At 55.7% G+C, this 14,136-nt stretch overlaps 2 protein-coding genes across 2 annotated transcripts; one reads left to right on the forward strand and one right to left on the reverse strand.

Moving 5' to 3' along the window:
• Window positions 1–2,378: 2,378 nt before the first annotated feature.
• On the reverse strand, window positions 2,379–8,219 carry NCLIV_005210 (conserved hypothetical protein; the record flags this gene model as incomplete). The annotated part of the gene is made up of 3 exons (XM_003880031.1): window positions 2,379–2,506; window positions 3,313–3,549; window positions 4,235–8,219. The coding sequence occupies 3 exons, from the start codon at window positions 8,217–8,219 to the stop codon at window positions 2,379–2,381; spliced, it is 4,350 nt and encodes a 1,449-aa protein (XP_003880080.1).
• Window positions 8,220–9,644: 1,425 nt separating this feature from the next.
• Window positions 9,645–13,695, forward strand: NCLIV_005220 (conserved hypothetical protein; the record flags this gene model as incomplete). Its single annotated transcript, XM_003880032.1, has 6 exons — window positions 9,645–9,916; window positions 10,446–10,562; window positions 11,068–11,143; window positions 12,040–12,156; window positions 12,900–12,972; window positions 13,508–13,695. The coding sequence occupies 6 exons, from the start codon at window positions 9,645–9,647 to the stop codon at window positions 13,693–13,695; spliced, it is 843 nt and encodes a 280-aa protein (XP_003880081.1).
• Between the last annotated feature and the right edge of the window lie 441 nt (window positions 13,696–14,136).

The raw sequence follows: 14,136 nt of genomic DNA on the forward strand, positions 1-14,136 counted from the left end.
CTCTGTACAAAATGTGATGCAGCGAACCGGCGATGGTTCCATGCACACAGAGGACCTCCAGGCAAGGGTCGAGGAGGACCCATTCACAGGTTAGGGGCTTTCGAGGAGAAACCGATGCTTTCCCCCTGGTACAAAAACGCTGTGTAGCCTTTCTGAGCCACAACCGCAACCAACACCGTATACCTTCCCTCAGTTGCGTGCCCACATGACGGATTCTCCATTGTTCAGCCACAAAGCTTTTGCTTCACCACCGACCTACCGACCACATTTTCGGTGGCGCTCGGCCACGCAGCAATAGGTCAACTACCCAGCACTGGTCGGCGAACATGCGAGCGCTATATTTGTAGTGCTGTAGCACAATCGACGACTGACCAGGTGTTGGAGCAGGTGCGCGTTTTCAATCCGTGCACCTTCAGAAACAACGTTGCAGAAACTGTTGGAGAGGGCTCCCCAGGACGCGAACGGCGGAATGAAATTCGCTGATATTCAGCGGTGAGAGAATGAAGTTCTACCAAAACGCCAAAAAAGCGAGGGCCAAAACAATTGCCAGTGCTGCCGTTGTTAAGCGGCGAACCGCTTGCCAAGAACCCCTACCGCACGCCCGTTCGTGACAGCCGAGGGATTCCGACCATGTCGGAAAGTTGCAGCTACTGAGAACGAGTTCACCTCCGTCAGTCGCTTACGTTAGACTTAAGGAGGCTCGTACGTCTCCGGCGGTGCGAGGCTGGCCGCTGGTACAACGCGGCCAATTGGATGGCAAAGAAATCGGGCGACTTTGATGTGACCTGTTCACTGCTACCCTGCCGCTACATCCTTAACACGTGCTAGACCAGATACAAAATAGGTGTCTTCACACCATCCGTTCCCCATTACAGTTGGTTAGTCTTGCGGATCGTGAGTGATCTGCACACGTGCCTTGTGAGATGCAGATTGATTTTGAAAGACTTCGATATGCGCGTCCGACGCCATATTCGCCAAATACGCTACGGAAGCTCCGGTGCGTCTGACCTGGCCAGAAAAAAAGCAGAGCATGGAAGCGGGGGAATAATGGAGCTCCCCCTCAAACCTCCATCTCGTGCCTTCTCTACTGAACGGGGGCACGTTGACGAAACGCATGCTGTTTCAATCATGTCAGCACTTGCTGTCACTCCGAATCGGTGACAGGAAGACCGTTCCGAGGTGAAACGCCGCTCCAGCGTTGTCCATGCCTGACCTCGAGTCGCTTTGCAGTTGCTGCCGTCGCCAGATCCTCCCAAAGACAGCCACGGGCGACATACAATTCTAAGGCGGCTGAAATCCTGTAAGGGCATAAGCCGGGAGGTGACAATCCCGAATAGCATTCTACTGGATCGATTCATATATTTGACGCGCTGCCGCGATAGCGCCGAAGGTATTCCACGGCTGCTTTCTCTGTACATTTGCTACAGCAAACCGTGAACTGTAGGTTCACAAGTAGCCAACTAACCGGTAACACAGCGCCGCAGCCGACCGAAGGCGACACCTGACGTTCTGCCGCATTTGGTGACATGGAGAATCGGACCTGTCACTGAATTTCGAATCGGTGTTCCGCATGCAGAGAGCAATTGCTCAACAAACGGAAATGCACCGCGACGGAAGAATTCACTGCCAGGGAACACCGACAAAACCGCATGATGTGTAAGGGAAATGAATGAAGAAGTAAATGGGGATGAAAAAGAGGCAATCCACAAACACTGTAAGCTATCTGAAAGCGTGGCACTTCGCCTGTGCCCCAATAAACTTTACAATACTGCTTCACAAGCTGCAGTTGTGCTCACAGGATCACCCTGAGGAGTGGCAAGGAGACATATCACAGGTTCCTTCTTCAGTCGCCACCAGGCTACAGCTCCAGGAATACCCCTTAGGACTCAGCAGAACATGTTGCTTAGATACGGAGTCCCTCGGGGTCATGTTCTGAGTCATCTTGCAATGCAACCAAACTTGATCGCGTCGGCCATGTTGTCTGCCGCCCTCTTTCAGGTCTCGTGACAGACTGCCTCTGCCCTAGAGACGCACAGTCTGCCGCCATTAATTGCGTGCTTGTCAGGTACGTTGATCACTTGCTGCTCTTCAGCTGTAACAGGAGGAGGTGAGTTTGTTGACAAAAGGCCGCGGGTCTTCAGGCGTGATATCGACGCCGGATATTTATGGGGCTGTGAAGGAAGTGGTGTCACATGCACTTCGCTTCCACGGCACTACCGCACAGGGATGTAAATATCGAGTTACCGGAGTGCTTCTTCGTGTTTTTTTTCGGTGTGACTCAAAACCGCGTTTCTTGGGTTGTGTTCACACAGAGGCCGTGGAAATACTGACGACCGCTGGGATAGATGTTTCGCTCTTCGCCAGCAAGGGGTTCCGACCTATGTTAAAGCGACTCCGTCGGCAACTTCCCTCTTGACGAGAAGCCCCGTAAGAATCGGCTGAGCCTTTATGGAGGCTTTCCTCATGACTGTAAAGCCTGACGGAAGCCGGTCCTTTCCGCGCCTTCCTGACCAGTGTGGAATAGGGAGACGGAAAGCCTGTCACCATATCAGACCTCGAGAGGCGGCTCTGCTGACCTTGGCACGTAGAGCTGCTCTCGCTGTTATGTGGTATTGCCAAACCATTTTCGTTCAAGGGTTGCAGAAATTATTGGAGATTGATGGAGAGGACCGCATGCATGTGTGCATCACTGTGGTGAATGCTCAGTTCTTCTCAGGCCCACAGGAGGACTGAACCGGCAACTTTCTTCCCCGTCGGCGCACTCTCTGGATAAGCCAGCCACGACCCTCTCATTCCGGCCCGTGTACCTTTATGGGCCGTACTGAGCTCTTTGGGTTTTCTTTCTTAGGACACGTAGCTAGACAGGAACCGGATCCACACCAGCGACTTAAGGACTACGCTTCGAAACATGTATATCCAGCTAGCGTTCTATGATCACGTTGACCTGGGTTCGCAGCGGGTCGGAGCCACCTGATCTATGAACTCGTTTTCTCGCGTCTCCTGGGCCAGTGTCAGCAACGCTGTCGCCCTCTTCGTCAGTATGTGCGACGGTTCAGTGATCGTGTTCCGAAGACGCCTGTCCCGCCAAGAGGCGCGAATTTTTTAGGAAGCGTTTAGGATTCAAAAACACATGCCGTGAACGGGGTGCCTACAAATGCAACGTTCAACGCCCCAAAGTCCTCTCCATGGTGGAGATGTGCTACTGGGCACGTGCTGGACGAACGTTTTATCAGCGTTGGAAGGGAGAAAGAAGGAAGACGCGACACTCTCATGATATTTCGATCACGGACTGGTTGGCGCCTTGCGCCTTACCAGAGCCGAGACGCCCCTTGCAGTGGTCACTCTGAAGAGCGTATTCGTATGCCACCAGAGCATCACTGGGGACAATACTCCCACTAGCGATCAAGCAGAGATCTTGGAGCAACTGACGCATCCGCGCTCCGCGGAAACTTCTGAAGCAGCAAAAAACGATTTCCTTTTGTGCGAGGTCCATTTCGCGCAGTCGAGATGGCGCCGAGGCACTCGTGCGCCCCCGTGTTGCTTCGCTCGCTGCACCCACGAAACACATTCACGGCAAACCACCAGTGTGTGGAAGACGCGTGGAACCCAGATTCATCTTCAACCGCTCCTAAACGCTTATACACACAGCCAGCAAATACTGAGATGCTCCGACGAGGACGCTCCCGCTAAGCTTGGTGTGGTCACTTTCTCTGCACACAATCAGACTCTGCGAGCCTAGAGTGTCAGCGGAACAGGAATCCGCCAATCTCACTCTCGCGTTCTACACATCGACAGCTGGTGACCTTTTTCTTGTCTATGAAAATCCAACCGTCCACCGCCACGGTCCAGCACCGACACTGAACGGGCGTCTCGGGCCGTGCAAAACGACAAGCCTCTGTGACCCTCCGTCTTGCCTGGTTTCTCCCCGACCCGTCAAAGTACCACAGAGGACACAACGTCTTTTCCCCTCTGAAAATGTCGCAACTACCTGTTTCAGCAGAAACAGAGAGATAGAAAGATAGCGAGGTGCCGGTAGCGATAGTACGATAGAGAGATAGAGATATCGAGTGGTAGAGAGGCGCGAGGCACGTCCTGGATTCTGCCGGTGCCTTCTACACAATACGGCGCGAGCCATCCCTTTCCTTCACGGGGCCTGAGAAGTGAAGTGACTGTACTGACGTTTCGCCCTCTCGGCCAATCCCAAGGTGACGCCCAGGAGTTCTCTGAAACTTACCAGGTGAGGCGCCGGAGTTTGACGTGAGCCAGTCAGACGTGGTGGCGAGGAAGACTTGGTCATATCTTTCACTCCACAGAGCGAACGCCTTCCAGAGAACCGAGAGGTTTTCGAGGCCCCAGCAGTGGAGGTTTTCCAGCGTCGCCGCGACGATCTCTGGAAGGCGTTTCGCGACGATCCGATCGACTTGCGGCGCTCCACACGTGCTACACGCATGACAATAGAGAATCGCTTGGCGCGCGACATCTGCGTCATGAGACTGGCGTACAGTCTCTATGCAGAGCTGCAGCGTGGTTTCAAACACCTCCACCTGGCAAAACAAATCATTTGGCCCCAGCATGCCTCCCGTTCTCGTCTCGAGGTCATTGCATGCGCCGCCTTCTCCGTGCGGCTCGTCGCCTCGGCTACCGCCCGTCCCTCGTCGAAATTCCCGGATGCCGACGCAGCCCAACGCGCCGCCCTTGCTCGCACTCCCCGTTAAGGCCTGGACGCCAGGAGCCGCCGCAGCATACGCGAGCAAGAAGTCGAGGAAGGGTGCGTAAATGTCGTAGATTCCCTGTTGAGGGGTCAAGAGGCGTCCGAGATCCACAAACAACGAAGTGATCTGTCTGAGGCGCTGTGACGCCCACGTCTTCGCTGCCTGCAGCAACTGCCGCCCCTGCGCTGCGCTCCTCTCGTCGGCCTGCGCGGGCCCACGCTCGTCGCCGGGACAGGCTTCCCTGGCAATCCGCAAAAGGTCCCCAAGGACAACGACACCACATGCCTGGAGTGCAGCCTGAGCACAAAGCGACCCTGGGCGAGCGGCGCCAACCGCAGCAGCGTCGCCAGCGCCTTGGCGCGCGAGGTGCGCCGCCCGGCTAGTCAGCACCGCTGCACTCGTCACCAGCTGCGTCACGAGCTCCGCCACCGCTGGCCACACGTGGCTAGCCGCGGTCAAGCTGGAGCCGAGGCCGCGCAGGAGGAGGCGCATGCATCGAATCGCCAGCACCGCCAGCACGGCCTCGTTGTTCTGCGGTGGCTCCAGCGGCTCCTTCCCTTTCAGGTCGACAACCAAGGCACTCAGGTGGACGCGCTGCCGCGTGACAGCGTTGACTGGAAGAGTCAGGGGCGAGAATAAGACCGCCGGGTCCCCTCCAGACGACGCGGGGTTGTGGGTCGGCTGAAGAAGAAGGGCGCCGCGAATCACGTGCAACCAGAGCGTCCAGAGGTCGTCTTCCACGAAGAAGCACTCGAGAGCGGCGCGAACCACTTGGCTGTCGTCTTCGGTGCCGAGGGCACACCCACTGGCACTGCCGCCTGAGCCGTTCCTCGACGTGCACACTCGCCCGCCACAGAGCGCCCAGCAACACAGCTCGAGTCGCTGAATCACTCGGCTGGCGTCTTCCCTCCAGGCGGCCATCGCCCGCTCAGCCGCTGCGGAGTCGCCGGCCTGCGTCGCGGCTTCCAGGCCCACACAGCACCTCTGGAGGAGTTGGCGAGTCCCCCGCATGCTGCTGTTGAAGAGGCGGGGAATGTCTTGCCGCGGGAACGTGAGGACGAGCTTCACGGCTGCCGCATGCAGCGTGCCGTCCACTTGGGCACTCTGACAAGGCCCGGTCTCCTCGACGAACTTGCAGAACAACTCGAGCTCCTGCAGAGCCGCAGGTCCGCCTCCAGAGCCGCGGTTCGGAGTCCCCGCGCCGTCGGCCTCGCCGGCCCGCGCGAGTCCCGCCCCCTCGGCACTCTCCGCGCAGAAGCCACCAAGGTGGTGCCCGCCCCAGGTGGTCAACTGGAGAATGCTGTCGGCGACGAGCGCGGGGTCAAGCGGCAGGAGCCTGAGCAGCGTCTGCAGGGCGACTGTCCAGATTTGCGTGAGGAGGGCTGCGGCGCACGTGGTCGTGGGCGGGGCGTTGAGGTCCTCGTACTCGGGGTCTTCTTCGGTGAAGTGGATCGCGGCCTTCTTCAGGATTTTCGCAGCCGCCGCCGCACAGCTCGGGTCGTCGTCGGGGAGAGCAGGCAGGCAGAGAAAGAGAGGCGCGAGAGGCAGAGGGATCCCATTCAGGCCCTCGACGAGAGAGTCGCTGAGCAGCAGCAGCACCTCAGCACCCGCCGCGTCGCGCTGCTGGAGCGCTGCCTGCATGCTCTGTGCGAGGGACTGAAGAAACTCGCGGCCGTCCTCCGCGCCGCACGCGTCGTAGAGGAAGAATACGTCGCATACGACGTCTCCCGCGGTCTCAATGAACAGCCGCCGATCCTCCACAGTCTCCGGCAACGGCGGCTCGCCCGGAAGCGCGGCCCAGGCCGGACTGTCTCGTCGACAGTGCTGAAGCATGTTCGAGATGCACGCCGGGGCGAGGCGCTGCAGCAGAAGGCGAAGAATCGGCAGCGGCAGCAACTGGTCGCGCCGCAGTTCCTTGATCACCCCCCACACGTTGCTGGCACACAGCCAGGTCTGCGGTTGCCGTCTCCACAGCTGGACCAGGAGCTCCCCACAGACTGACTGTTTCTCGGCCCCCGGGGCCGCGGAGTCTCCGGGACTCGCGGGAAACGCGGCTCCAAAGTCTCCAAGGAGGAGGCCGGGAAAGCCCTCAATGAGGGTCTGGACGACGGCGCCCCACCGCAGCAGGAGCGCGAGCTCCTCGCCCTCTTCGGCGCCCTGCCAGGCCCCAGAGGCGCCTGCACCACCCGCCCTCAAGAGGTCCGAAAACGCGATGAGCTGCGCGACCACCGCGGCGCACAGCTCGCCCTCGCCCCCTGTCGCTTGGAGACCGCCGTCGCCCCACGCCCGGAGCAGCTGCTGCGAGGCGTCGGCGCCCGCCTGCGGGTCGCCTGTTCCCCCGGCGCCTGCGGGCGAGGGGGTTTCGCGCACCTCGAGCACGCGGCTGCGGCTGCTGCAGCTCGAGCTCCGCGGCGCCTGCTGGAGGCTGGGCGGTCCCGACAGATTCCACAGCTGCATGTAGGCCGGCAGTTTGGGCAGCGCCGCGACCAGGCAGTCCGTCAGCGCGGCCTCCTTTGCGAGCAGCGGGGTGACCTGCGCGAGGGCGTGGCAGAGACTGTTGTGCTGGGCAAAGGGAGCGTCCCAGAGGCCCATCCAGGCGACGAGGAGCTGGAGCGCGCCCTCGATGCAGAGTGTGCGGTACCGCGTGCATGCGGGACTGACGGGGCTTCCTGGGGACGCCGCGGGAACCGGCGAGAGGGGCGAGGCCGCAGTTTGCGACGCAGCGAGGAGGATGTCTGCCGCGAGATCCACGACGGCTTTCCAGTGCTTCTCGCAGCTCAGCGCCTGGGGGGTCTCGACGACGCGGCGGACGCCCCGAGACGGGGCGTCGAGGCCCTTGAGCACATCGGGGATGGCCGCGAGGACGCAGACTGCCGTGCAGCACGTGAGCGAGAAGAGCGAGACTGGGGGTGCAGAGGCGGGAGACGCATTGGCGGGGGGGGAGGGGCCAGGCAAGCGGGCGAACTGCAGGAGATCGGGAAGCGCAGTTGGCCACACGGACGCGTCAGCGGAGCTCTGGACGATGCAGTGCGCAATGCACTCGGAGAGGCGAGAGAGAACGGCCACGGACAATTCAGGCCGAGAGCCCTGAGCAGCGTCTCCAGAAGGAGCCTGCTGAAGCGGGACGACGAGCTGAAGCAGAAAGCACGCCAGCTGCTTCTTCTCCGCCGCACTGAGGTGGTGAGGCTGCTGGACGATTTTCCAGGCAAGAGTTTGAGCGGCGACCATCACCAGCTGTTCGTCGCCTTCACGGGCGGCAGAGGCGTTTTGGAGAGGAAACAGAAGACGCTCCGCGAGGATGTGGCGAGCGGCCAGCCACGCCTCGGGACTCTCTTGAAACTGCAACAGCCATCTGTTTGCCGCTGTCTTCGCTTCCGGACGCTGATCAAAGAACAGAATGCGGAGCTCCTCCTCGACGCGCCGCTCCAGCGCCGCCAGAGACTCCTCGTCCAACACAGGCAGCGGGCCTGGGGACGCAGGCGACGCGCGCCCACTGTCCTCCGACATCTTTCGGCTCGTCAAGCAGAGACAGCAGCAGAGACCGAGCAGCAGAGACCGAGCAGCAGAGACCGAGCAGCAGAGACCGAGCAGGGAACTCAGCCAGAGGCCTCGGGAACCAGAGGCAAGAGTAGCCGGTCACGGCCGCGCGGGTGAGGGGAGTGAGAGAGAAGTTGCGCGCGAAAAAAGATGGGAGTCAAGACTACACCCGCGAGAAATGAAGACAGAGAGAGCGGAGAGAGACGATGAGGCAAGAGAAACACGAACGCGCGAGAAGGCGCGAAACGGCGTCACGGCAACAGGAGGCGTGGCGGGAGGACGTTAACGTGAAAAAGAAGAGGAGGGAAGAAAAGGCCAAAAGGCGACGCTTCCGGACCCCTGGAGAGAGATCGCAACACGCGGCGTGAAGGGAGTTGACGCAAGAGAGAGGATGCCGGGTCAGATGAGAACCTTGGCCTCGGACGTTGTTAACGGAAGGCAAGGCGAATCAGGGATCTAGGCACAAGAAGGGCCTCGACTGCTGCGGTGCCCCCCCGCCATATGGACACAGCGGCGGAAGACTGTGACGCGAAAACCTGGAGACAAAGAGCGATAGCCAGGAGCAGCCGGCCTGACCTCGTCTCTCCAGCACTTCCTGGAGAGCTGTCAGAAGTGAGACGTTGCTACATTTCTCTCTGAAAAGGCGGAGGACGAGAAGGGAGCATACGAGAAGGAAGGTGTGCGGCGCAAACCGTGTCTTTAGCGCAGCTCCCTTTGGGCGTCGGCGGCGGGCTTCTCTGTTTTTCAGCACATGCGCATGCCGCAGAAAAAGCGGGAAGGCGACTCGGTTTTCTGCCGCGTTCGAATCGAAAAGCTGTCCTCACACGACCGCTGTCTCGTCTTAGCGGGCTTCTCTTCTGCAAGCGAAATGACTCTGAATAACGTCTAATCCAAAACGCATTTTTCTGCCTTTTTCCGTCCACCCGACGACCTCCCGTCCGCGTCCTCAGGTGTACAGACACCGGCCGCGGTGGGCCGCTGCCACGCCAAGTTTGGATTTGTTTATCCTTTTTCGAATTATCTCACTGCTGTGTAGCTTTTATCGTCGTTTCCTCTTTCTGGCGAAAGAAACAGAGTGTGACTCCAGTTCTTTTTTTGGAACGCGCGTCTTCTCTCACCCTCGGGGGTTCAACTCTCTCCGTTTTCAACAGTCCTATTGCAGAACTTCCGTCCTTTCCCTTCTGCGAGTTGACGTCGTCGCTTTTTCCCCGCCACTCTACCTTGCGGTTTTCTTCCTTTCCACTCCTTTTCCCTCTCGTCGCCTTCCGTCTCTTCTAAACTCCAGGCACACAGCTTGCCGCTCTCTGGCGTGGGCCGCTCCGCTTCAGAACTGAACCTTTTCGCGACTTATGGAGGAGGGTTAGCCTGCGGCGCTCGAGGCCTCAGTCCGCGAAGATGATAAGTCTGGACTCGGCCCCGAATGGCCTCTCCTCTGCATCTGCCCAGGATGCAGAGGGCCTGTCCTTCCTTTCTTCGTCAAGTGTCTCTACAGCTGGCTCGACGGCAGCATCCTCTGGCCGAGGCCCCGGAGGCTACATGCCTCCTTCCCTCGATTATTCGTCATCTCCGTCCTCTGCTCCCGCGTTTGTGCAACGCTGGTTTGCGGGTGCCAAAAACCCGACAATCTGCTTCTTCCATCTCCTGTTCAAAGTCGCAGCACTTGCAGTGTACGCACACCCCTTCCTGCACTCGCCTGCAGGTCTACTGGCGGCGTCACCTGTCTTCGATTCTCGTCTTGCTCTCTTCTGATTCCCCTTCTCTCCTTTTCTGTGCACCCTTTGACGCCGTCATTCGCCTTAGCCTCTGCTTTGCCCTTTCCTCTTTCCGTTCTGTCCCCGATCTCTCCCCGTAAATATGTCTATGTAGAGGACTCCGTCATCCAAGTTCTGTTGTGGTTTCATGACATTTTGAACGACTTTGTTTACCGTGTCCGAATTCTCTTGTGGTTTTCATGACCAGCATGTCAACTGTATGAAGTATATTGGTGTCCAGCACATAGTTGGAAAACATGCAAAAACATCCCCCTACCCCTCCCCATCCACCTTCAAGTCTGCCTCTGTGCTTCCCCAACTTCTCAAGGTTCCTTTCCGCGTGCCTTCCTCTCACCCCTTATCTCTGAATCCCTCTGTTAGCGCGTTTTCGCTTACCACCTTTTTTCGTCTTCGTCCTGCGTTTCCCCCGTTCTCTTCCTCGCAGATACGTCGCCGGTGGCTGTCTCCTGCTCTTTCTCGGTGACGGAGAGATCTTCATCTTTGTCGCGGCTCTCGTGCTTCTCGTTCTCGACTTTTGGACGGTCAAGAATGTCTCTGGCCGGTGAGTCTCGTGCGCCTCTCAAACCATCCTTGTTTCGATTGTCTGAACAGCTCTGACCAGTGCTGGTGGTTTGCGTCTTTCCGTCGACTTCCGCACACCCTCCTGTGGAGAGAATAGAAGAGGAGTTCAAAGCGAGAGAGATGAAATACCGACAAGCACAAAATAGGACGGCCTCAAAGACAGCCAGAACCACTGCACGGCAAAACCATACTTTTCCTGACACAAACAGGAAGAAGTTCTCGAGCTTTTGTCTCTTCTTATCTCGCTTGGTCTCAGTCTCAGTATATATATATATATATATTGACACATTCAGATGCTCCGGTAGAACCAGACTCATATATATATATACATATGTTTATATATATATATATATATATATACATACATGCGTTTCAGTGTGCGTATTTGAAGAGAGGGGCGCATGTTTTTGAGATGGCGTTTCGTGTCCCCTCTCGGTTGGTTTTTGCATCGCCTCCCCTGCGTTTTCACTGGATTTTCCTTTCAGAATCTTGGTTGGCATGCGCTGGTGGAGCTGCGTCGACGCTGAAGGGAACAATCAGTGGATTTTCGAGCGTGCACAGGTGAGGAGAGACCCTTGCCTCTGGCGTCTTCGCGATCTTGAAGCTCACATGCCTGCAAATCCGCATGCACACATTTTGCATGCACAGAGATGTGCTACGCACAGAGAAATGCGTGACAACACTGCCTGCTTCTCACAGTTCCGGACTTGCGGTTTTACTGATCACACTCTGGGTGGGCACATTTGGATGCCTACCTGTGAGGAGACAACTTTCTCGCTCACTTTATATATAAATATATATATATATATATATATATATAAATGCTTAGGTTTATAGATATAGACAGGGATTTATCTATAGGGATGTATATAGAGATTGATACAAATATAGGAATATATATATATATATATATATATATATATATATATATATTGGTGGATGCTTAGATATAGTTGATAGATATTCATGCATACGTATATACATATGTACTTGCTGGCACACTGAGAGAGACACGGCCGTATCGCTCTCTATCTGGGCGGTCGGTTTTATTTAACATTAACGATGCGTTTGAAACTTTGAAAGTCGACTTCCGTGTGTAGCTTTCCTGAGAGATTGCATTCCGAGAAATGAGTATTTCTAGATGTACATCTCTGTGCACTCTTATCTCAACCCATCTTTTATCTCTGAGTCTTTCTTCTCTCTCACTTTACATTTCGCTCTTCAGGACCGCAGCCCCAGTTCCTCACTTGCCTGGCCTGCATCGAAATCTATAAACATTTACATACATGCATATGCACATATGTGCACATGTATGTATATGCGGATATCTACATGCGTACATGTATATATATATATATATATGGGTAGATATGCCTTAGGTGTATAATTATGTACATGCGCCCAGATTGACACATCGGTGTGTAGCTTGGCTGATGTCTGCTTTCTTTTTTCACCAGGATGGACGCGAAGTGAACGCTGTGGAATGGCGGGTTTTTTGGTTCGGCAATTACGCCTGGTTGGCCATCTGGCTGATTCTGTCGATCATGAAATTGCTGGAATTCCAGCTTTTCTGGGTGAGAGAAAGTTTTGTTTAACCGAGCATGGCTGGCCACCCACGCTTCTCCACAGGCTTCCGGAAGTCTTGTCGCTTCTATTTCTGCGTTCCTGTGTCCATGCCCGTCGACCTATCTATCAATCTTGAATCTACATCGATGCATCTATCCCTATGTATATGTATGCGCGTGTATCATTCTTTCGCGCAAACATATATATATCTATATATATATATATATATATATATATATATATGTAGCTAGATACGCATGTATACGTACATATATGTGCAGATGTGTCTTTCTTTCATTATCTTTCTGTATGTCTCACCATGTAACCTACGCATGCATCTCTCATTCTATGTGAATGTATCAATATAAATATATCTGTTATAAATATATCTGTATATCTGCAGCTGCTTTTACTCATTGGGAGTTGCGCCTTCCCTCTGCATGTGTGCCTCAATCCCGATGAGACCAGCCTATTTGGAGAATTCACTAATCCAAGCAAATTCGCATCGCCACACCGTTTCAAGAGGCCGGCGAAGAACGGCCGTGCACCGGTCGTTTTTTGCTAGCGAAGCAGAAACAGCCGTGGCTCTGTTTCTGTTCCAGCCTCTCTTGCGACACTTCGAGCTGTGCTTTCCGCGAGAGAAGCGGGAGGAAGAAAACCTCGAAACGCACATCAGGGTTCTGACTGCCAGACGAGACTCGATGGAGACGATTTCTTTCCGTGCCGTCTGCTGTGTGGGGTGTATGTACAGCTGCTTCTCTGCGTTGTCGGGTTGACCTTGGCGGCGACGAACGTGATGGCATACCGCCGCTGTTCGGCCTCAGGTATGCTGTCTTCTCTTTTCTCTGACACGTCCTCTGCCGCCCGCTTTTCTTCATTTTCACATCTGGAAAGCAAAGTTATGTTCCTCCACACTTCACCCCCAGCAGCAGGGACGACCGCGCAGAAGAAAAGAGCTTCTGATGATCCCGTCACGTCGAGCTCAAGCATTCCGCTTCTCTTTGTCGTTTGCCTGTGTAGAGGCAAATCTCCATTTGTCTCTCTCATTGGCCGTGGCAGTCTGCCGAACATTCTGAAGCGAAAAAGTGTCTCCTCTGCACGACTGCGGGGGGGGGGGGGCGGCGACACCTAATAAGGCGGAACGCGTGTTTTTTGATGCGAAATTTGTCCTAGGCCACGACTTGCTTTTCCTCACATCTCATCTATACAAAAGTATATGAAGCAAATATATACATCAAAAACTGTATAGACAAAACTGGTTATGCAGTTAGCAAGACACAGAGACGCTGATGGCAATATGAGACAGTGGTGTTTTTAACAGCGTTCGCTTCGCGCACTTGCTTCTTCCCTTTCGTGCAGGAGATTCGACTCAAAGCGCCAGTCTCCCAGGACTCTCGAGTTTCGCCCAAATGCCCCAGGCGGCAGGCTCCGCCGCGGAAGGATTGCGAAACTGGTTGGCCGCGCAGGCAGGATCTGCAGCCGTTCAAAACGTGCTCGGCCGAGTTGGATTAGGCTTCCACGGGGCAGGACGAGGATTTGGGTACTGACAGGACGAGAAGACAGAGGAAGCTTTGGAAGAAAGAGGAAAAAATCGAGGGAATGAGAGAGACGCAAGAGGCAAGGGGGATAGAAACGGAAGGGAAAGAGAAGGGGGCTAGGGAAGATAAACAGGAAGGGACGGTGAGGAGTTGGTGAGAGGCAGAGAGATGCAGCGAGACATGCCTTTATGATGCCCAGGGTAAGCGAGGATCGGAAACGCGAGTGTTGGATTTGAGGGTTTTCAAGGGAGCGTTGTGGAGTCGCTGCGAATCGCGGCGTCATCCGGTTTTTTGAAGTTCTTTTTTCTCGTCTCCTCGCAGAGCTGCTCTCTCTCTGTTGACTGACTCCCGCGACTTCTTTTCTTTCGCTTTATTTCTGCGCCCACCTTTTTACAAATGTCTGACACTGGACATCCTGTTCTATCCGCCGGGACGCAGAGACACGCATGC

Source organism: Neospora caninum, chromosome II (assembly GCF_000208865.1).
Source record: "Neospora caninum Liverpool complete genome, chromosome II".
Classification (NCBI taxonomy): Eukaryota; Apicomplexa; class Conoidasida; order Eucoccidiorida; family Sarcocystidae; genus Neospora; species Neospora caninum.